The 21411-nt window shown below is 44.0% G+C and overlaps 1 protein-coding gene across 1 annotated transcript in view; it reads left to right on the top strand.

Annotated features, from left to right (window-relative positions):
* Positions 1 to 751: 751 nt before the first annotated feature.
* The window catches only part of SEC14L1 (SEC14 like lipid binding 1), a 41742-nt gene continuing 21082 nt past the window's right edge, over positions 752 to 21411 (top strand). The window contains 2 exon segments of the mRNA XM_050319471.1: positions 752 to 860; positions 2966 to 3057. Coding sequence (XP_050175428.1) covers positions 2995 to 3057 — 63 coding nt within the window. The 5' untranslated portion in view covers positions 752 to 860; positions 2966 to 2994.

The following is a 21411-nucleotide window of genomic DNA, read 5'->3' on the forward strand; positions in this document are numbered from 1 at the left end:
CCCACCATGTGCCTGAGAGTGTTGTCCAAATGCTTCTTGAACTGCAGACAGGCTTGGTGCTGTGCCCACTGCCCTGGGGACCCTGTTCCAGTGCTCAGCGACTGTCTAGGCGAAAAAACCTTTTCCCGGTATCTAACCTAAACCTCCACAGATTCATGCTGTACCTGAAGGGAGCCCACAAGAAACGTGGAAAGAGACTATTTACCGGGGGCACATAATGACAGGACAAGGGGGAATGGCTTCACACTGACAGAGAGCAGGGTTAGATTGGATATTGGGAAGATTTTCCCTGTGAGGGTGCTGAGGCAGGCGGGGAAAGCTGCGGGTGTTCAGCCTGGAGAAGGGAAGGCTCCGGGGAGACCTCACAGAGCCCCTCCCAGCGCCTCAAGGCGGCTCGTAAAAACGTGGAGAGTGACTTTTTACAGGGGCAGGACAAAAGGGAACTGCTTTAAGCCAAAAGAGGAGAGATTTAGGCTATATGTTAGGAAGAAGTTTTTAACAATGAGGGACGGTGAGGCCGTGGCAGGGCGATCCCTGGAAGCGCCCAAGGCCAGGTTGGAGCTGACACGGAGCAACCCGGTCAGACGGGAGGCGGCCCTGCCCGTGGCAGGGGGGTGGAACAGGGTGACTTTCCAACTCTTTCCACCGCCAAACCATTTCCAGCCCCAGGGCTGACCGTCCCCTCAGGGTGCCGGGGCAGCGCCGCGCATGCGCCCCTGCTCTGCCTCCCCGCCCGGCAGCGCGCAGGCGCGCGGGCCGCCCCCGCCCGGCACGGCGACCGACGGGCGGCGGAGCCCGCGCCCCCCCCGCGCCCCCGCCCCGGCGGCATGAGGGGACAGCGCGGCCGGAGCGAGCGAGCGGTAAGCGCGGCGCTGAGCCTGCCCTGCCCTGCCCTGCCCTGCCTTGAGCCCTGCCGCCGCCGCCGTGCCCCCGCGGCAAGTTTCCCATTGTCCGCCCGCTGCCTGCCGGCTGCTCTCGGCGCTGACCGCGACGAGCCCCCGGGAGCGGCCGGCGCTGCCCGTGGCGGGCGGGGGGTGGTGGTGGTGGTGGTTGGTGGGGAGGATGGGGATGGTGATGGTGGTGGGGATGGTGGTGGTGGTGGTGGGGCGGGGGGTCGCGGTGCTCGGGCGGGTCACGGCGGCGCCGCCGCGGCCGCTGCGCTGCCGGGCCCCGGCCGGATCCCCCCGGGGCAGCGCGGGGATCTCACAGCTGTCCCCCCAGCCCGTCCTGTCCCCTCCCGGAGTGTCCCGGATCTCGCAGGGGCTATCACAGGTGCGCCCCTCCCTCCGTCCCCCCAGTCCCATCCTGTACCCTGCCGGAGTGTCCCGCATCCCGCGGGGGATGTCACTGGTGTTCCCCCTCATCCTTTCCCGTCCCCTCCAGGCGTGTCCCGCATCCCGCGGGGGCGGCGCGGGGCTGTCACAGGTGTCCCTCTTATCCCTTCGTGTCCCTTCCCGAGGTGTCCCGCATCCTCCAGGACACCGCGGGGCTCTCACATGTGCTCCCCCCATCCCGTCCCGTCCTCTCGCGGCGTGTCCCGCATCCCTCGTATCCCCCTGGAGCAGCGCGGGGCTGTCACAGATGTCCCCTCCGTCCCTTCCCGGGGTGTCCCGCATCCCTCGGGACAACACGGGACTGTCACAGGTGTCCCCCCCATCCCTTCCTCTCCCCTCCCGGCGTGTCCCGCATCCCTCCGGAGCAGCGCGGGGCTGTCACAACTGTCCCGTCCCATCCCGTCCCGGGGTGTCCCGTGTTCTCCCGGGACACGGCGGGGCTGTCACACAGGCGTCCCCCCCATCCCTTCCAGGGGTGTCCCGGCTTCGCGGCGGGAGGAAACGCGGAGTTTCTTTGTTGTGTAACTCTTTTTTTTTTTTTGTACGAGGATTACAGAGGGCTTGCGGCTGTTTGTGCTGATTCAGGTGGTTTTTTTGTAAAATGCAGGGTAGTCATGGGTAAATTCCGCTCTGGAATGGGATGCCGGAGAACTTTCCCGCGGCTCTGGGGGTTGTTGTTGGCTCCTGCCGTGTCCGAGGAGCCGCCGAGCCCCGCTCCGGGGCCGGTGTCGCTCCCGCAGCGCTGCAGGAACGTGAGAGCGCCTTGAGGACGGAAAAGTAAAGCGAACTTACTCTAACAAACCCATTTCTCTCCAAAATGACGCTGGCTCGCAGCCCGCGGCTCATCTGCGAGTGCTGCTGCCAGGATTTTTCAATAAACGTAATTGCAGTCGGGAGAGTTCGGGTCAAGCCGGGGAAAGCAGACACGAAGCCTTTGGAATAACTCCACTCCGTGTTGCCAGTGAAATTTTTTCTGGCCGTATAGTGGAATTTTTGCAGTTTCGTCCAGTTGTGTTTTTTTCCCCAGCTCTCTCTTAAGTTTCTCTCTCGAAAGTTTTAATTAATTCTATTTGGCGGTTATAAAGGAGTGCTTTGTATCGCTGTGCTGTAGTGGTCCGTTTTTTTCTTTCTTTCTGAAAACAGGAATTTTTAACATTTCTTTCTTAACCTCTCTTTGTCTTTTCTGTATTTATTTATTTATTTTTTTAAAACCCAGTCCCAATTCAGCGTGAGCCCTGAGCAGGGCAGCCCACATACAGTGCTGGGGGACCGGGAAATGCTTCTGTGCCTGCCGCTGGGATGTGTCAGTGTTTGGTTCTCAGCAGCAGCACAGGAAGTCTCACCATCCTGACGAAGAGTCATAAACCCTGTTAAAGATTAGTTACTAAAAGTGGCCTGAAAATGTGCTAATTTTGTGTCGTGTTTGGAAGAAATGATAAGTCATTTCTGACAAATATATATATATATATAGCTTTTCAAGGCCCCCTTGGGTCTTAAAAAGAGTCGTCAAGGAATTGTGAAGGGTTTCCTGTGGAATTGCTCGCGTGGTACCACGCACGGAATAATTGCATGAGGAAATTGAAAATGGCTTCCTACGTCTGACAGATGGTTTTAACAATTTTCTTTTTCAGGTTTGAGTCGGCCTCACTAAACTGCAGCGATGGTGCAGAAGTACCAATCCCCCGTACGGGTGTATAAACACCCTTTTGAGTTAATTATGGCTGTGAGTATTAATTTTTGCTGTAATTTTCTTCTTGGCACTCCCCTCTGTTGCTGAGTACTTACTGGGATCTGTTTCATAGGTGCTGTAGAACATACAAAGCTGGAACAATAAGCAAAATATGAGATATGTGTGTTTTGATGGCTGCTTCTCTGGCCAGAGTGTTGTGTTTTTTTTTTTTTTAGGTAATGTTCTCTGATTTTTCTGAATTTTAGGTATAACTTACAGATGAAATTTACAGGTGATAATTTCCAGATGTATTTGAAAGTGAGAGCAGAAGTAGGCTCGAAGTGTACTGCCCAGTTGATTACTGGGAGCAAACTCTTCTAGAATGGGAGAAAGTGTCATGTAGGTTGATTAAAAGATTGTTGTGGTTGTGTCTTCATCAGAGTAGAGTTTACAGGGCTCGAGAGCACAAAGAAAGCCATGAAAGCAAAGATAAGCCTGAGTGAAAAAAGAGAAAGGACACTGGTGATACTTTCAGGGAAGGAAAGCAAAAAGCTTCCAGGGAGGTCAGAGAGATGAACAAAAAGCCTTTTGGCTGCGTGGTTGCTAATTTGTGTAATAATGTTACAATAGTGATTAAAAAAAAAGAAGAAATCCTAATTAGGTTCCCTCTCCCCTTCTCCCTCCCTCTTTTTATTAAGCAAACCAAAAAGGAAGTAGGTATTTGACATTTTAAAGTCTATTCAGCTGAAACCACAGCTGTGGGGCTCTCATTAGCTACAAAGAGCAGTTAAGGAGCTTTTCCCTGATAAAAACAGTTAAAACTGAATCATAACCTAAATAATAATTGTTTTATTTCGCTCGCTGAAAAATACTATATTTAATGGCCTCAGAGGAGAGTTCTAAAAGTGCTCCTAGTGTAAATATTTAGATAGATCACATGGTTTGGAGTGCAGAGTTCCTTACAGAAGTGATCCTTTGCAGTCTCAGGGCAAAAAAAAAGGATTAGGTCACTCTACAGGGAATACTTCCATTTCTTTTTATCTTACTCCTAAAGCTGCCTCCAGTATTACACATGTAGGTCTTGCTCTTGCAAACACTTCAAGGCAGAGAGTGGTTATTTTCCTGAGCACAGAAGAATCAGACTGTGATATGTTTAAGGTCTTTTAGGACCTTACTACGCTGACAGCTGGGCTTCAGGTGGTTTCTAATTTAAATTTGATGGTGTATGTAACTTCAGCCTTCAGTGGACTTACACTGGCTCTTAGATCAATCAGCCAAAATGAGTTTCTTGGATGAAATTCCCTGGCTGTTTGCTGGACTGATAAATCTTCACCTCGCTGTCGAACTGAAGGCAAAAATTTCTTCCCTTGAGTTATTTCTTCAAGGATATTTTGAGTCAAAATGCTGATATCAGGATTTTTCACAACTCTTTTTGGGTGTAATTAGAAACACTTCTGACTATTAATGTGAACTGTGAGTTCTCCAACTGCTCTGTGTCTTGGGGGTAATATTTGAAGAATAATTTTCAACAAATATTAGGTCTTTCCTTACTGTAAGACTTTTCTTTGGACAGAAAGAGGCTGTGCTACATATGCAATTAGGATAAGACATTAGTTGAAAAATTAAAAGTGAACTAAGAGGAGAAGAATGTTTATAAAAAGAAACAGCTGAACAAGATCCTTTCTGGGACTGGAGGTTTAGATGAGCGATAATACACATGATTTATTTAGTCTGTGTCAGGGCAGTGAGTTATCACTTGAACTGGTTCAGAATGTGAGCACTGGGTGAACATCCTCCTCCTGCCATGTCGCTTCTGATTTTTAGAACTTGTAAAATTCCTGGAGGTGATCCATCCAAACTGTCCGTGCATTTTGTGAAGGGTGTGGAGGAGTTCCTCCATGAGCCAAATCCTGCAAGGAGTATAAACAGTGTATGATAGCTTGATGCTTTGTTACTGTTTTGTTACTCTCTTCCCTTGGTGGAATACTGATTGCATAAGTTGATGAAGTATTTCTTGAATATTTGTGTCAAATTTTGTGCTCACTAAGGTGGAAGCACTACGTTGCATGTTCTCAACAAAAAGGTGCTATAATGTTGTTTTAACAGTGGCACCAGCTCTTCTGAAATGAGGTGCATGGCTTGGTGTATACCAAGCTTCAATTTAAAGCACCCAACAATGACTTAACAGTATGTTTTATTTTATTCTTCTCTTCCCCTCTCTTTTATTTGCACCCAACCTCTGAGAGAGGAGTGTGTCCTCAAACAGAGGTTTAAACCCACACACCAGAGATACTCACCTGTCAGTAAAAAGCCTCTTGGAGAAACCTTTGTTTGCTGGGTCGTCTTGTGTGGGATCTCATCTTCGTCTTAACGTGCTGAGTACTTTTAAAAATGTTATTTGGTAAATTGTCCTCCTTCTCCTGGGTTTTCTGTGGAACTGAAGAGGTAATTCATTCTGTAGAGTAGCAGTGAAGTTCACCAGTGTCAGTGAAGGGATGTGGACTTCACTGTAAAGGTTTCCTGGATGATACGTGTTCCAGTTACAAAGTGGAACTCATTAAGCCAAACTAATATTTAGCCTTCAGATAGAGAAATCAGCATTAAATTCTTCTTTTCTACCAGCAACTGAGTGAATGCCACTTGCAGAGTGGGTCATTTAGATTCCAAAATTCCTATTTGCCCACTTTTCCTTTCCTGGGTTTCCAAGAGGTACTTGAGGGAGAATGGAGCACAATCAGCATTCCATTCATGGAGCTCTAGTGTGTTTTGAGAGAACTTTGTTCTCTCTGTGAAGTGTGAGTGCAGCTCTATATGAAGACAAAAAACTGAATTTAACTCCACTTTGATCTAAGCCAAGATTGACAAGACAAGTGCTTTGCAGACAATTATGGTATAAAGACTTTTAAAATAGACACAGTCAGAATTCTTTTCCTGAGTCGAATTGATGTTGCAAATAAGTTCCTCTGTTAATACTCCTCCACTTAAATCCAAAACTCATCTGCTGAACTCTAATATATCTCTGTGGCAGTGTCCTTGAAGGCACAACTCCCTGTCTCCCAGGCATAGGGGAGGTGCTGTGGTTGGTGGAGATCAGGAGATCCATCCTGAAAGCTTCTTGCCTGCCTTCATCATTAAGGGCCAGCTATGTAAAAATCTAGTACGAGCTACTTCCCTTGGAGATTTCCTTTTACTGCCAAATTGTGTGGTTCCAGATAATACCTAAGATGCAAATCTTGCAAGGAAACTGTGTCCAGAGCTTGAAAAGACTGTATCACAGTCTAGAAATTACAGTATCACAGGCTAGAAATTACCGTGGTTTGGTCTGACACACCTAACACAGGCACGATGATTTCACCAAATATTTTCCAAAGCTGACACGATGATTTTTTGGCTGTCCTGTGGCGTGTCTGTCATAATTAACTTCTTGAAATCTCTGTGTTAGTGTGGGTGTATATATATATATGTATATATTAAAAAAGCACCCAGACCAACAGCTTGCACAGCTGTTCATCAGACTGAATAGAATCTCGCCTGGCTTTTCCTCCTGTTCCTGCTGGAGTTTACGTAATGCTGGAAGCAGCTGAAATGTGGAAAAATGGCTGTTTACTTAGACTCACTTGTCAAGTTACCAAGGTTAAATATACTGGAGAAAAAAATGAGAAGCTGCTTTTATAAAACTTCTAAAGATTACAGATTCAATTTTTTATATTAGCTTAAAGAGGTTTACATTTAAAGTAATACAGGGACTTTGCTGAATAAGTAGTTCTTAATATTAAAAGGCAGTTAAGAACTTGAATCTTCCTTAACACACGAGAGGCTAAAATTAACTTTGGAGATTCGCAGCTCATTTTCAGTCTGACATACTTTAGATAATTCCCCTTGAGTTTAATTTCCAAAGTAAATTTAAATAATGAATAATCAGCTGCAATGGCATTCCAAGGGTGGAATGCAAATGCAAAATAAGTAAGATTTTGGAAAAAACACACATTGAATCGAACCATTGACCACAGGGACTTTTTTTTTTTTTTGGTTTATGGAAGCTCTGTGAAAAATTTATTGCTCTTCAACCCATTTAGAAAAAGGCCTATTTACAGCCACAAATTACTTAGTTTCAGAAATAAATGTGAATAAAAAAATCAATCTCAACATTTTTCCTTTGTTCTGATGGAATATCTAAAGTATCTCAAGCATGAATCTTTCCTAGTAAGTATAATGTATAGTGCCTTTCATTGTATTATCATTTTAATGGTTCAAATTTGCTGCTTTTGGACAAAGAGGCTGCCTGGCTTTCTTTGTTTTTATAGATCTGAAAAAATAGTTTTTAAGGTCTAGCTCATGAATTAAAGTATCCCTAAATTACAGGTAAGTAATAAGATTGTAGATGGGATAAATACGCTTCAGTGATAGAGTAGATTAAAAAAAGAATGATCTGTTTTTTCAGATTGACAAATCAAAGTATAATCGCATGATCTAAACTGTAATGAGCTTCCTGATCAGGCAGTATGTTATCTTGTCATTATAAAAGTTATTGCTTGAAAAAGTAGTTTAAAACAGCCCCAAACTGCATCAAGTGCCACGCCTGCTCATAGAGCCTTGCAATTTTTGTTCCTTCCAGTCTCGTTTTCTTTTTCCTGGAAAAAGTGCATTCCACACATCACGTGAAGAGGGGCCGAGAGGCTGATGAGAACAAGGAAGCTCTTCTCCAAGTGCTTTGGAAAGCACAAAGTAGGCTTTAAATGTGTGGAGAAGGATATATAGGATTTGTCTTGGGTGTTGAAATCCCAGGGAAGGGAACAGCCTGCGTGTCCACTCCCAAAACTGCTCAGCTGTTTTCCCTGCCCTTGCAGGACTCTCAGACTCTCATCTACTTTGCTTCCTGCCTTTGTTGAAAACTCTGGTTTGTTTGCTATTGGAAATGTGTTGGTAAAACTGCAGTGGAGCAGAGCCTTGTGTGGAATTTCTGATATTTTATATGAAGTGCCTGCAGTTTCTCTGCTGGTTTGTGTTGTTGGTGCTCTCCTGTGTCAGCACTCGTTGTAAAGAGCAAATGACTTCTTGGCCACTTGTTTGGAATGAGCCATGGGTAACAAACAAATGGAAGAGTTCACTTGACCGGTGGAGAAAAATATTGACTTAGCAGCCTGCTAACAGTGCAGTTTAAGTGTTATTTCATAACTTGCTTAGATATTTCCATGGCTGGCTGTTTCCTGTTTTGGTGTTTTTTGTTTTTGTTTTTTTTTTTTTTTTGTGGGCAAGCACATGACCTGACTGGGGCTGACAGCTGCTGTTCTCTTGTTCACCAAACCCTTTTAGTCAGTTTTTAACAAGTCTTTTACACTTCAAAAGCTAAACCACCACTAGTATCACACTCTAAAGGTGTCGGTGGAAGAGAAATGTGTATCAAAACACTTCTTGTTGCTTTTTTCTGGAAGCACTCCCAGCTTTTCACCCTTTGCAGGTGTTTTAGCTCTGCTGTGAAGTGCTGGTTTGGGTTTTGCTGATCGGCCAGGTGATGTTTCCTTTGAGTTAAAACTCTTTAAACAGGTGAGAGTGTGGCAAGGAAAAAAGTGGTTACACATTCTGGAGAGTCCTGGACACTCATGGCTACGATCTGGAAAAGGTGTAACTTCATGCCTATGGTCTAACACGTGGTTAGCCTTTAAGGAGCACGTGTAAAAACCTTCAAAACCCAGTGGGAAAGAGAGATGGTTATTTTTTCAGTGTTAGTTAAAAAGAACATACTCGGTGAGAAGCGGGGGGTTGCCTGGAGATCGGAATGAGGTGTTTCCATGTGGCATGGCCAGCTCTGTGCACCTCCAGCATGGACAGTCTGTGCTGCCTGTTCTGTGGAGCTCTTACACTGAGGAGTATCTGAACTGCTGTGCTTTTAGGAAACAAGCACTTCATGAAAAAGGGAGTGGAAGGAGATCCTGAGGGACTGGAGGCCACCCCTGAGCACTTCCCATAAACCACCTTCTGTCAGAGTCCAGAGTTTGGAACGCAGGATTGAGGGGGTGTTCACTGAAACCAGGATTACTCTTGCTCTGCACATAGTTTGGATTCAGCATGTTTCTGGGGGGAAGGCTGGCAGGGTAGTCTTTAAAGTGTTGCATTCTGAACCAAGAATGAATCTTCTGAGAATATGCAAGGAAATCTGTTAATTAGCTCAAGTTGAAATTAATTACAGGTTAGTCTTAAATGGTCTATTTTCTTTTCTCCCAAGTGAATTTTTCTTCCAATTTTTCATGTAGTTTAAAATTAGTCTGTATGTATTCTAAATTGGGAACCAGGCTGTTAAGCTGAGTTATTAACTTTTTGTCTCATTTTTGTGATATAGTTAAGACAGGTCAGGTTAGCAGCTCATGTAAAATGTTAAGTTAGGCCTGTTACAGGTAATTTAATAATTTGGCTTTCTCACAGTCAATCTGCAGCTGGTTTCAGTCAGTGGTGGTTGAGGTCAGAGCCACCCCAAGGACCCACAGTGGTGGAAGATCTGGTGGCAACATGGTTGGGAATCTTGTGTTGGAAGAACCATCTGGCATTATCTGGGCTCCACTGCAGCGTGGGGCAGCGCTGCCAAAAGGCAAGCAATGAGCCATCAAAATTTCTATGGAGTTCTTGGCTTTTCTCTGCATTGCTTTTGCTCGAGTAATGCCGATTTCAGCCCTGTCCACAGAGGTTTTCAGCCTGTGGTTCAGGGGCTCTCTGTTCTAAGGGTCAGAGAAACATCACCCAGTATGTGGTTTCCCATTATAGCTCAGCTGGCGTTCCAGGTTGCTGCTCTTGCTTTTTTGCAAAGACAGGGTCATCAGTTAGGGAGACAGGCTGGTCAAAAGCTGTCCTGGAGGGAAGGAAGATAAATAAACCTTGTCGGGCCAATTGCTGAGCACCCCTGTGGGAGCAGGTGCTCGTCCCCCCTGTGCTGTGGGTGAGCTCGTGGCATCAGGCCCCAAGGAAGAGCGAGTCAGCAGGGCATTTGTCGGTCCGTGTTGTGCTGTGGGAGCCCTCGATTCCTTGGGGAAATAATTAGGAATCTGCAGTCTGAAAAATGCAGAGTCCGCCTGCTCTAACAGTAAGGGAAGGGGCCATTAGAAACCTGATTCAGCAGTTGTCAGGTATTATTTAGCAGTGCAAAGTACTTGCAAATTGTGCCTAATGGCTCAGAGTTGCGGGTTCTGAGAGTTCCTTTGGCATGAAGGGGCATCTGTCCTCACCTTAGAAAAATAAAAATTAAAAATTTATATTTTGTGGGCTCTAACAGGGCCACGTGCGAGCGGGCTGGCTGTTCTGCTTTGTATTCACGTGTAAAACTTCATATTTGAGTGTTCTCTGTCTCAGATTCCTCTGGGGTTTTACTTCATGATAATTAAGTTTGGGTTCTATATATCAGCAAATTTGAAAATAAAAATATCACAGGGCTGTTGGAACCTACCAGTTTTAACTCTGGTGGCAGCAGAGGGATCGTGGGAGGGAGCAAAGAGAAGCTACCCTTCTGTATTAAAAATGAATTTTTATTTAAGAAGTTTTAATTCTTAATTATATGCGTCTGTGTTCTCTTAAAGTAGCATTTCAAGGCTTTGTCGTGGTCAGATTTATGAAGCTAAATATCTAAATCCATAGGGTTATGGATTACATGTGGGATAATTCTAACAGTTTTCATTCTGACATTGTTTATATTCTCAGTGCTCAAGTAGAGATGCTTTTGGAAATACATGCAGATCAATTTGTGTAGCAGTTGAAAGCTACATTGCAAACCTCAACGTTTCAGCCTCTCTGATAACTTTCTGCCTTGCCCAGTGCCGCTGTAATATTAGATCATATCACCTTGGTAATAATAGATCTCATTCTGTGAAAATGATTATTTCCCTGGTGATGGTCAGGATGGCGATGTGCCATTTCTAGTTGTTTGTGCCACGGCAGAAGGGAACGGTTTCCTGATGAGAGCGCTTCCTTTCTGGAGTGCTTTGTGTCTCTTCATTCATTTTACACTAAATGGCAATGCCACGGACATTTCAGTCCAGCTCAGGAGCATCAGTCAGCAGAACCTTTTCCAGAAGACTTTTTTTTTTTTTTGCTGGCTATTTCATTCAATGTGTAAATTATACTACATGATTTGCAAAACTGTCTTTGCTGTGCAATTCATTGGCTTGTAGATAAATTCTTCATTACTGAATTCACGGCTCTCTGAAATTACTTATTTCTGTTGAAGTGTTTCATGGTCTGCGTGGTGCAGCCACTGATGTTGTAATGAACAGGATTTAAAACAATTTCACTTGAACTTGTTTGTTCTGTGGTGGCTAAACCGATTCATGCTTTTGTTTGCCTTTATTTGCTGTGAAGGAGGGTAAAGAACAAAGAATTGATTGTCTATAACCTATATTTTAATAGCTTTTTAGAAAAGAATCAAACAACTCCAGGCTGTTCTTTTTCAATTGGCTTATGTTTGAAGGGAGGTGATATCTTTGTCTGTATTTTTGGGGAGCAGATCCAGGGGTGCAGAAGCTGGACCACCTTACCCTGCCAGTGGTATTACCTGGTTGTTAAGACCTGAATGATCTATCTGGTCGTGGGGAAGGGGATTGTGTTTGTCTCTGAACAGGGACCACAGAACTGAATTGCACCATAAGGCCTCTCTCACTGGAGTGCTGTGTTTCTGGCAGTGGCCAAGGGCAGTATCTGCCTCTAGGGGAGAGGATAAGAGTGAGATAAACATATGGTAACACTCTCTTAGGATACTCTCTCATCCTCCAGCAATGTGTCTTGACAGCCCTTCTGGTCCAGAGTGTGCCGTTGTCTGTGATAACATTGCATGTGCTGGATTTCTTGTGCCTCCCCATTCCTTTCTGGAGCCAAGTGAGCTCTGTCATGACACCCTGACAGCCAGTGCTTCATGACATGCTCTGTCAAGAGATAGATCCCTTCTCTAGAGCCTGGCTCTGGCTCAGCCTCCCTCCTCCTTCTTGTGTTGGAAGAGGCAGTAAAACCAAATTCTGTGCTGCCTGCCCTGGTAGGTCTGTCAGGTATCTCCCTCAGTTTTTAAATACTCATTTTCATGATGTTGAGTCTGTTCATTAGTTCATGGTGTCATGTAAGAAACCCCTGCTGTTGATCTTCCACCATCAGTTTTTAACCTTTCTGAGGATCTCTGATACATCAGACATGGATATAAGGTAAAGAATTTTTTTTTTTGTTCTGCTACACTTCCCAGCTTAAGAGCTAAACAGCCTGTGGGCTCCAGACTGCATTTTGATGACATTCCACTGACATTAGTGAATAGTCAAGATTTAATTGGTGTACTTAAAAAAAATTTAATTGGTTTGCTTAATAGAGTATGGCTGCTTTCTGTCTGGAAGGTGATATCTTGCTGGTCCAAAAGCCAAACTGAGACCTTTACATTAGTTGAGCCGTGCTGTTTATCTTGAATTATGTCCTTTTGGCAAAGCTCAGTGTACTGATTATGGTCTTGGAAGAGTGAAATCACCATTGCAGGGCTTAGAGGCCAACTGCCTCTGGGCCAAATGGGAACCTGGTGGGTGAAGTCTGAGGCAATGAAGTCAAACCTATTTCACTGAACCTTCATGGGGAGGGGGGATCCGACTGGAGATCAGGAGACTTTGTTCTTTGTGGCAGTACAAGTCCTGGTTAATTCCTCATTAAACCTTTGGTTTAATGAGGAAATCTGAGCCCATACTGTAGCAGTGCTGTAGTCATCCACTCCTAAATTAAATTTGGTCTACACGGTAATAATTTTATTTAAAATAGCCTAACATATTTCAGATGTTAAATGTGTTTTAACAGACCTTCTTATTGAAAGTGTCTGTGATTCTAAGACCAAACAAGTGACGAATACTAATTATAGGGCTCATAAAAGTGAGACTTGAGCGTGGTACAATGGAGCAGTAAGGAATATTTGATTGTTCTAAAAATAGATCCTCAGTGGACACAGTGGGATTGCAGCTGAATTTTAAAGTAAAACTTTGGTTCCTCTTCAGAGGAACCAGACATGCAATTTTGTTAACTGGAAGAGGAAAGAGGAAGCCAAGTGCCAAATTCTGCTTTCACTGTGACAGCACCTTGTGCCTGGGAGGCGCCTTTTGGTGACACAGAACATAGCTGTGATTGTTCAGCTGCTGTAAGACAAGTAATGGTTATTTACAATAAGTGGTGAGACAAGCCTAATGGTTTACAGTCGTTTTTATGCGTGTCTCTTAAAAAATTCAAAGAAAGATATGTTCCTGTGTTATGTAAAGGTTTGTGTATTGCCAGTGTTGCAGGGAAATAGGAAGTGCTTGGGAATAGCTCACATTCCCCAGTAATCACATGTCAGTCTCCAGGCATTTAAGCTTTCACTGGCCTGTCGCCAGCCTGTGCTGTGATGCTCTTTTGGAGGTCAGCCTCTTCTCCATAGCACTTTAACCTTGAGCCAAAACGGTCGTGTCCTGTGCAATTGGGGTCAGAAGCCAAGTTTCCTATGGTAGGAACTCCTGAAGTTGACTGTAATTGCAGGGCACGTTCTGTCACACACAGTGTTGTGCTCGGAGCTACGTGGCTTCTGGCCCAGGCTGATTTCCATCTGTCTTGCTTGGAACACGGGCAGGGCAGACTTTTTTTTTTCTGAACACAGAGTGGTTTGGCAAATGCATTTAATATAAACAAGTTACAGTGAAATTGCAAGTCCATCTGATACTGCTGTTGCCCCCACTGGGTCAGGTAAGGTCTGTGTAGACTGAAGGGTGGTTTGGAGCAGCAGGGCTGCAAAGTCTGTCCTTGATATTCCACCTTCAGCCTGGAGCAGAGTAATGCAGGTTGCTTTCTTTCTAACCAGCAATTTGATCTTGGTTTCTCAGTCATAAGCCAGCCTAACCTGAGTGATCAGGCTTTCCCAGCTTACTCCAAAGGAAAGGAAGATTAAAATTATTTTATTTGCATGTAGCGTGGTTGAGTTTTCTGCCCTTAATCTTCTGTTTTTCTTGAGGAAGGAGTAGTACTTGCCCAACTTCTCTATTCCAGCTTCTCATTTTAGAGATTTGTGTCTCAAGATTGTGCCAAGCCTGCAATTGAAGTTAGGCTTGCTCACTCTTTAGTGGAGTGGCTCTGTGCTTTGGGCTCTTTCGGGCTGTATGGGCTTCCCAAAGGGAAGAAGAGAATTAACCATTCTCTGTGAGTGCCTGGGAGGCAAAGGAGGTTTAACTCCAAAACTCCTACACAGGCTATCCACTTTCTCCTCATACCCGCCCTGGTCATTAATGTGTTGTCTGAAGATGGACATTCAGGCTCCCAGACAAAAATGGTGTCAAGTATGACACAATTCCACCTGTGCAGATTTATTTAGGCAAACCACAGATGACTCAGATCTGTTTTAAAGAAACCACTCTTCAAATTAAAGTTCCCGTTGAGGCATGCCTGTGGTTCTTGAAGATCCTCCTTTAACAGATAAAACATGGATCTTCAGGTCAGATCCTTTATCCCCAAACCTTTCGTCCTGCTGAACCAGTGCACCTTTTACCACCAGGAATCGGAACGAAGCTGCCTTAAATCATTGAAGATGTAATTGTTATCTGGAAGAACATGGCATCTCTGCGTGTAGCAGAGTGGTTCTTAGGTAGTTAAGAGCCAGTTCCCTTCCTGTTTCATTGCATGCAACGTCAGCCCCTGTAATTTTGCTGGTAAAGCTTCTCTGTGACCACTTTTCTGGCATAAAAACGCCCAGACGTTGAATAGGAAGGGTGCAGTGAGAGGGATAAAGTACTGATCTGTGTAGAAAGAGCCTGTGTGGGTGGCTTGACTGGTCCCATCCCTCCTGAGAATGGAGGTTTCTGTCTGGCTGTTTTTTCCTGGGGCAGGAAGGAGGCCCTTGCCTTGCCCCGCTAGGTTGGTGACCGCAGTTACGTAACTCGCCGGCGAATCACCAGTAAAATTCCACTTGCCCAGAAGATTGCCTCATAGCCTGTTTTGGATCTCCTGCTTTATTTATAAGGCCTAAATTATTTTAATGAAATATTAAAGTATTAAAGTGACTTTATTCATACTTGAAAACGCTGGATGCCAAGGCTGAGATTCACCAGCTCTGTAGCCAACAGATTTATGCTCCAGTACAGGGACAGTTTGCTGCAGACCTTGCAGTCACCCAGTAACACTTTGCTCCTGCTTTTGCCTTTTCTTCTGTCCCCCACCTTGCTTTTGGTTTCAGGCAGTCTTATACAAATCTGTACCTTGTTTAGTATAATTCAAACTTGTCAACAATGCTTACTGAATAAATATATATTATATATTATCCAGTTGCTTCCTAGGATATGCTGAGAATTTTACTGATATTCAGCGGTAGGTGCTGTCTGAACGGAGCATCCTTTAAATAAGCTGCCTGTGAAATCCTTCTGATTTCTGGCTTGTGTTCTGGTTGAAAAATGAGCACTTATTTGCTTCGCATTTACATCACAGAGAGGGTAAACTCAAACTGAAATGCGTGTAAGCTTTTTAAGTTGCTACAGGGAAAGGCTTTTTTTCCCCCATGAAATTGTTGTCTTTTTGAGGCTGAGTTTGATGTCTTCTCTAACTATTATTAACTTTTTTTCTATAACTTAAAAAATTTTAATGGAAAAGAATGAGTTCTAACTCCTGCTAGTGAAGTGATACTAATACTCAAATCTCATGTAGTTGAATCTTAGCCTTTCTAAAAATCATTCTGTGCAACAGAGGTACTTGTTGCAGACTCTCCTGTGATTGACAGCTAAGATAATACCCCAAAGTCCACGTGGTTTGGGAAAATGTTTTGTGCAGTAAGAATATTCTGGTTTAAAACGCCGGGTTATGCATTTTGGTCTGGATTTGGAATGTGCTTAGAGCCAATAGTGATCGACACTGTAACCATGGAAATGCTGCCTGAGCTACAGAGATGGACAGAAATGCCAGTAGTTGTGTGTTAGTGCGGTTACATTCACTTGGAAGTGCTTTGTAGCAGTTTAACACATGAAAGGTCCCGTTGTCAGAAATCCGGGGTGGTGTGTGATGTGTTGTGTAAGCAGCACTTCAACTGGGAGCTATCGAGCACGGGCTTTCCTTTATAATACCATTTCATGATTTTTGTGATTGTCTGTGTGTCCAAACTATTGTTGTGCCTGAAATTTAACAGGAAGCTGTTTCTTTTACACTGCAGAAGACTCGGAAGAGATTAAATAGGTGTGAAGTAGCCTGGACTGTGTCTGCAGAGCTGCGGGGAGATAAAGCTCTGCTGTGTGTAACAGAGCTTTGCTCCTTGTCAGAAGCCACAGGGAGTCTGTTCTGAAAGCTTGTTTTGCTTCCCCATGTACATCCCTCACGTGCTTTGGATGAGTAGTGGTAAGTGCTGTCTGGAGCCAGAGGCCAACAAAAAATTCTCTAAATTTTAATGGTCTCAGCTGGAGTAACTTACTGGAGCAAAAGCACAAAAGTAACTTCTCTGCCATTTCCTGACTCCGTAGAGATTTTTAATCCACTGAATCAAAGCCCTTCATACAAGATTACAAAGTAGTTACTGAATTTGAGTTTAGTCTTCATACTGTGTTATTTTGTCGTGGTTGTGGGCAACGTCCTCGTTGTTTTCAGGCACTTTGTTTCAGGAATTTGCAGAATGGGTGTGAAGATGGGAGGTTTCTTGCTGTGTTTCTAGGATTTGAGCAGCAAATTGCTGTGCCTGCTTGGTATGACAGGCCTGTTAACCTATTTGGTAGAACAAATAGGTATTGTTTATTCAGTGGCGAGTCCAGAAGATGACTTTAACAGGTAGAGTCTATTTGAAATGTGCAAAAACTGGATATTTACTTAACTTGAAAGTACTGTGGGCTTCTAATACAGCTAAGTGTAAAAATGAGCAGAACAGTCTTGCCCTCTTCTTCATATGAAGTATCAAGATCTGAGGCTTTATATAGTTAAGCCAGGGGGGAATTTGAATGTATTGGAATAAATCTCTCTTCCTCTTTCTAGTGTGGATGTTTGCAGGGTTCTAGTGGGTCATTTGTAGCAGTGTAGGGTCTGAAAACCTTTCCAGTGAAACCTGATTAAATCAAGAGAACCTCTTTAAACAAGTATAAGCATCAAAAGAAGACAAGGAGGGGTAGGGATTTTGCTCTTCTGTGCACCTGATAAAACCTTTTCTTCCATGCAGGACTCTTGAGTGACAGAGGAGCCCTCAGGGGCAAGAATTTAATGGCTTTGGTTAATGCCAGGCTAAAAATGGTTTCTGGTCCACCTCTACTTAGAGATGGTTTCATTTTCCTGAGCTCCTGGTTTCCTGGAGAATTTCTCAGGAATTTTCATTTCCTTTCCACAGAAGGAGAGGCCAGTTGAGGAAGCTCAATTTACTGGCTGTTAAGCCCGTTAAGGCTTTCAGATGCTTTTCTCCAGACAAGGATACTGTGAAGAGCAAGGCATTGTAGCACTTCATGCTCCAACAAGGCCCAGTGAAGCCCTGGTGGTGTTAATGGAATGCTTTCTGTTGACCTTCAGTGTTTGTAGGTGTCTGGGCTGCTGGGAGCACAGGTTATTTAACAGCTGTGAGTGTTCCAAGCTCAGGGAATGCTTGGAGACTGTGCAGGATCCATTAATGTCTGTGAGGCCAGGACTGATTCAGTGTTAGTCTCTCATGAATCATTTGAGCCATGGATTTTCTGAATATAAGAGACACAGACCTGGGCTGTAAATCTGAGCACTGCCTCAGTGCAGTACCATAAATATGGCATTTTAGGAATCTGAATGTCATGCTGCAGTACGTTTTTGAACCATTGACAACTTTTCTTCCTGGATACTCTACCTGAAAGCTCTGATTGCTGCACTGGAGAAGAGCCGAGGTCGTTTCTCCATCTTGCTTCACTTGCTGTTGGAGAAATTAATTAACCTTCAGTTAGAATCCACGAACAGCATCTGTGCAGAGTAGATTCTTGTTAGTACTTGTCTCATAATTTGTATAACAATGTGTTTTTGTGTGGTCTCTTGGAAAAAAAAAGGCAAAAAATAGAACTCCAAGGACTAAAAAGCCATTGTAATTACAGTTCAAAGATTTGATGCATAATTACATAAAACTTTCATAGCCCCATTTATGAAAATTTTAGACAACTCTGTTGTTAATGAACTTTAAGGAGTGAATGTATTCCTGCAAAGTAGAAGCATTTGTGCCATTTTGGGCAATTACTTGGGAATGCTTTGCTTTGGAAGACTGTATGTGAGCAGTGCTGTAAACTTACACTCTTAATGCACTAATGATCATTTAATTAGAAAGGCTGAGGTCAGCAGCACATTCTACACTTGTGTAGTACACAGGATCTTTTTAGCCTCTAAAATGAAGCAGAATGTTTGTCTTCCTGATGTTGGCTTGTCCTATTGATTTATTTTTTTCCCCAGTGTGACTTACAGAAGGGTTATTTGTTTTATCTTGGATACACTTAATAGTCACCATTAATACTTAAATGGCCAAATATCATCTTGTACCATGAAACGGAGGGTGAAGACAATATATCCTGTTCCTGGATGACTTGTAACACTGTGGGGCAAAATGCTTTGCCTTTATTCTTAAAATCCTTGAAGTAGGTGATCCTTCACTCTTTTAGGTGAAGGATTATAATTTTTAATTCAAAGGGCTTCTGCACAAGGTATTTCCTGATGTGCTTTCTCCTTGCTTAATCCAGTTCAGTGATAAGTTGTTATGCAAACATTTTGTTTCTTGATCTTGCTGTGATAACAAGCAGGTTCATCATTGCTGAGCCTTGCTGGAAAATCTTTGGAGGAGTGTCTTGTGTTCTAGTCCTAATTTGAACACTTTTAAACGCTTTTTTTAAGGTAGAAATTGCAATGGAAGGCTTAAATTCCTCCCTCCCCTTTTTTAAAGTAAGGCACAGTGTTGAGAAAAGCAATAGGGGAGGTCTCTTGCAGGTAATGTCCACTTCTGCAAACACCAATTGTGCAGTGGGTTATCATCCCAGTACTCTGAAAGTCTGACTAGTGGTGCCTTGATGGCTTAGACTGGGCCAAGATTTACAGAGAAATCAAAAATAAGGATGGTTAAACTGCCTCATGTTTGTCTGGGACCAGAAATGGTGCATAAAGGAAATTTTTGTGTTTCAGATGATACACAGCCATTCACTGACAGGTCTGACCCCACATCTCATGCTGGTGGGTTGTCTGTAGTCCCCACAAACCTCATCTGTGTAACTAAAGCATTCTTGGCCTTTTCCACAGAGAGAGTTCTAGAACTGAGCGGCTGCCGAGCAGCCTTTGTTTCCCAGCGATAACTTCTCTCTTTGTAAATGAGAACATTTAATGAAGTGAAAACGCAGTGGAGAGAAAAACCATTTAAGCCTCCTTTGAGCAAGGGCTGCTGTGGAGCTGCAGTGCTGGGAAAAGGTCACTGCAAAAAGCAGAGTGTAACTGTGCTGCTGGGACTGGCTGGTACCACGAGTGTGTCCTTGGAGGACTGATCCTCCTCCCAGAACTGGCTTCAGAGGGGGTTTCTTTCCAGAGAGCTGATTCCCTCGATGTTCAACATGTTTGTTCTTTCCCAAGCTGCAGTCTGGTTCACGTTCCTGTTGCTGGTGCCTGAGAGTGTTACCTTACCAGAAAAACCTATTTCTAGAGCTTTTTGAGGTATATCCGCTCTAACCATCTGTTTTCTTCCACACACACCCCCGAGCCGATCACTGCCATGTGAGCTCACATCCTTCAGGCACTGGCAGCGAGATCACACTGCCTTGTGCAAGTGAAATGATTTTTAAATGTATGGGTGGATTTTAAGGAGAGAGGTAGAGAGCTCTGACCGGCAGTGTGTCTGTGAGAGTTAATCCAGAATTGTTCCTTTCCGAATGCAGCTGCCAAGAACTTGAAACCTCTTGGTTGCCCTCCCATGAGCCAATGCTTTTCCTATTGATCTGCAGTGCTCTAATGCGGGGGAAGGAAGGAATATAGTGCAGGAATGATCAAGCTGCTGGAATGCAGCCTGTCAGGCCAGGGCCAGGGCAGCATCCTGCTGGAGCGACCCTTCTTGTTTCTTGTGTGTTTATGAATAATTCAGAAGTCCCACGTATTGCAAGTGTATAGGATTAGTGCCCACACATAGGCAGGTGCTGCAGGCAGGAATTTAAATTTGGGATGTGGCACACATCGAGTGCTACAGACTAGACTGGATTGCCAGGATGAATCTGCTCATGAGTTCTCTTGAGGTGCCCTTGGAGAATGTTGTGCTGCTCTTGGAAGGTCACTGTCCCAGCCATTTTGATCAGAAAACATAAAAAAAGAAATAAAACATCTTAAGAGCTTGATTTCGTGCAATTAAGGTGTATAAAGCAGTCAGTATGTTTAGTTTTCCAAATGGTGCCTGAAATTCCTGCTTATTCACTGCTTATTTTCAGTTAGAATTTCTCTTTGGAGGATTCAGCTACTAGAACAGCATAGCATCAGATTACTTGCAAGATTTGTTTTTCTTTATTTCTTCTTTTCAGTATAGAAGGTAGTTTTGAGTCATCTAATGGAAATACGGAACAATCCCTATCCCTGAAGGCAGGAGACTGGCAATGTATTAATCTGGCCAGAGAAGCTGAGTAATTTATTTGCATAAATGACTGACTTTTCCCACTGAAGGACTGAACACGTGACTGTTATCAAGGTATTTTATTAGCCCTGGGCATGGCTTGAGAAGCAAAAAGCCAGAAGTCTTTGGTCATCCTGAAGACTGGTTTGGGGTCAGACCTGGATGCTGTTTTAAAGGTGAAATGCTGAAAGGAACTCGTTATTCCTGATAGTAGATTTCCAAAATCTAAGGGCAGCAGCAGCAGCAAGTACAATTCCCTTGGCTATGAAAAACGACTGCAATGGGTTTAAAATAGTCTGACTTCTGAAATGCTTTCATGTCTTTAAACACAACTGAAATACTAGCAAGGATAAAAGTGGAATAAATCCTGTTATTTTGACTCTCCTCTGAGCATGAGTTGCTAAGGGAAGCAGTTGGAAAAGAAGCTTTATTACAGTGCTGTTTTGGTTGAAATTATGCCTGTCAGTGCTCTTGCTGTTAACGTGCATTAAGAAAGTTAAATTTGCAGTTCAAGCTGCTTCACCAGACTGTGTTTTTCTTGATGCACAATGCAGCTTCGAATATATCAGAGTACACAAATGTTCCAGAGGCTGGTGGGAAGCTGTAAAAAGTACATTGTTGGAGAACTGCAGAATTGCAGGCTTAAAATAATTTTTTTAACAGATCTGCACACAGGTGTCTCTCTCTCAACCAAAGAGGTGTTGCAGCTTCTCATGTCAAGCCCAGTAGCAGCTGTGGAGGTTTTGAGGGTGAGCACATCTGACCTTTTTACTTGTGCTCCACATCAGGATCTGCACACACCATATGTGTTTCATGGGACAGGAGAAAATGGTCCTTGCAACACCGTTTTTAGGTGC

The sequence above is a fragment of the Myiozetetes cayanensis genome, unplaced genomic scaffold (assembly GCF_022539395.1).
Source record: "Myiozetetes cayanensis isolate MyiCay16 unplaced genomic scaffold, myiCay2020 scf22, whole genome shotgun sequence".
Taxonomy (NCBI): domain Eukaryota; kingdom Metazoa; phylum Chordata; class Aves; order Passeriformes; family Tyrannidae; genus Myiozetetes; species Myiozetetes cayanensis.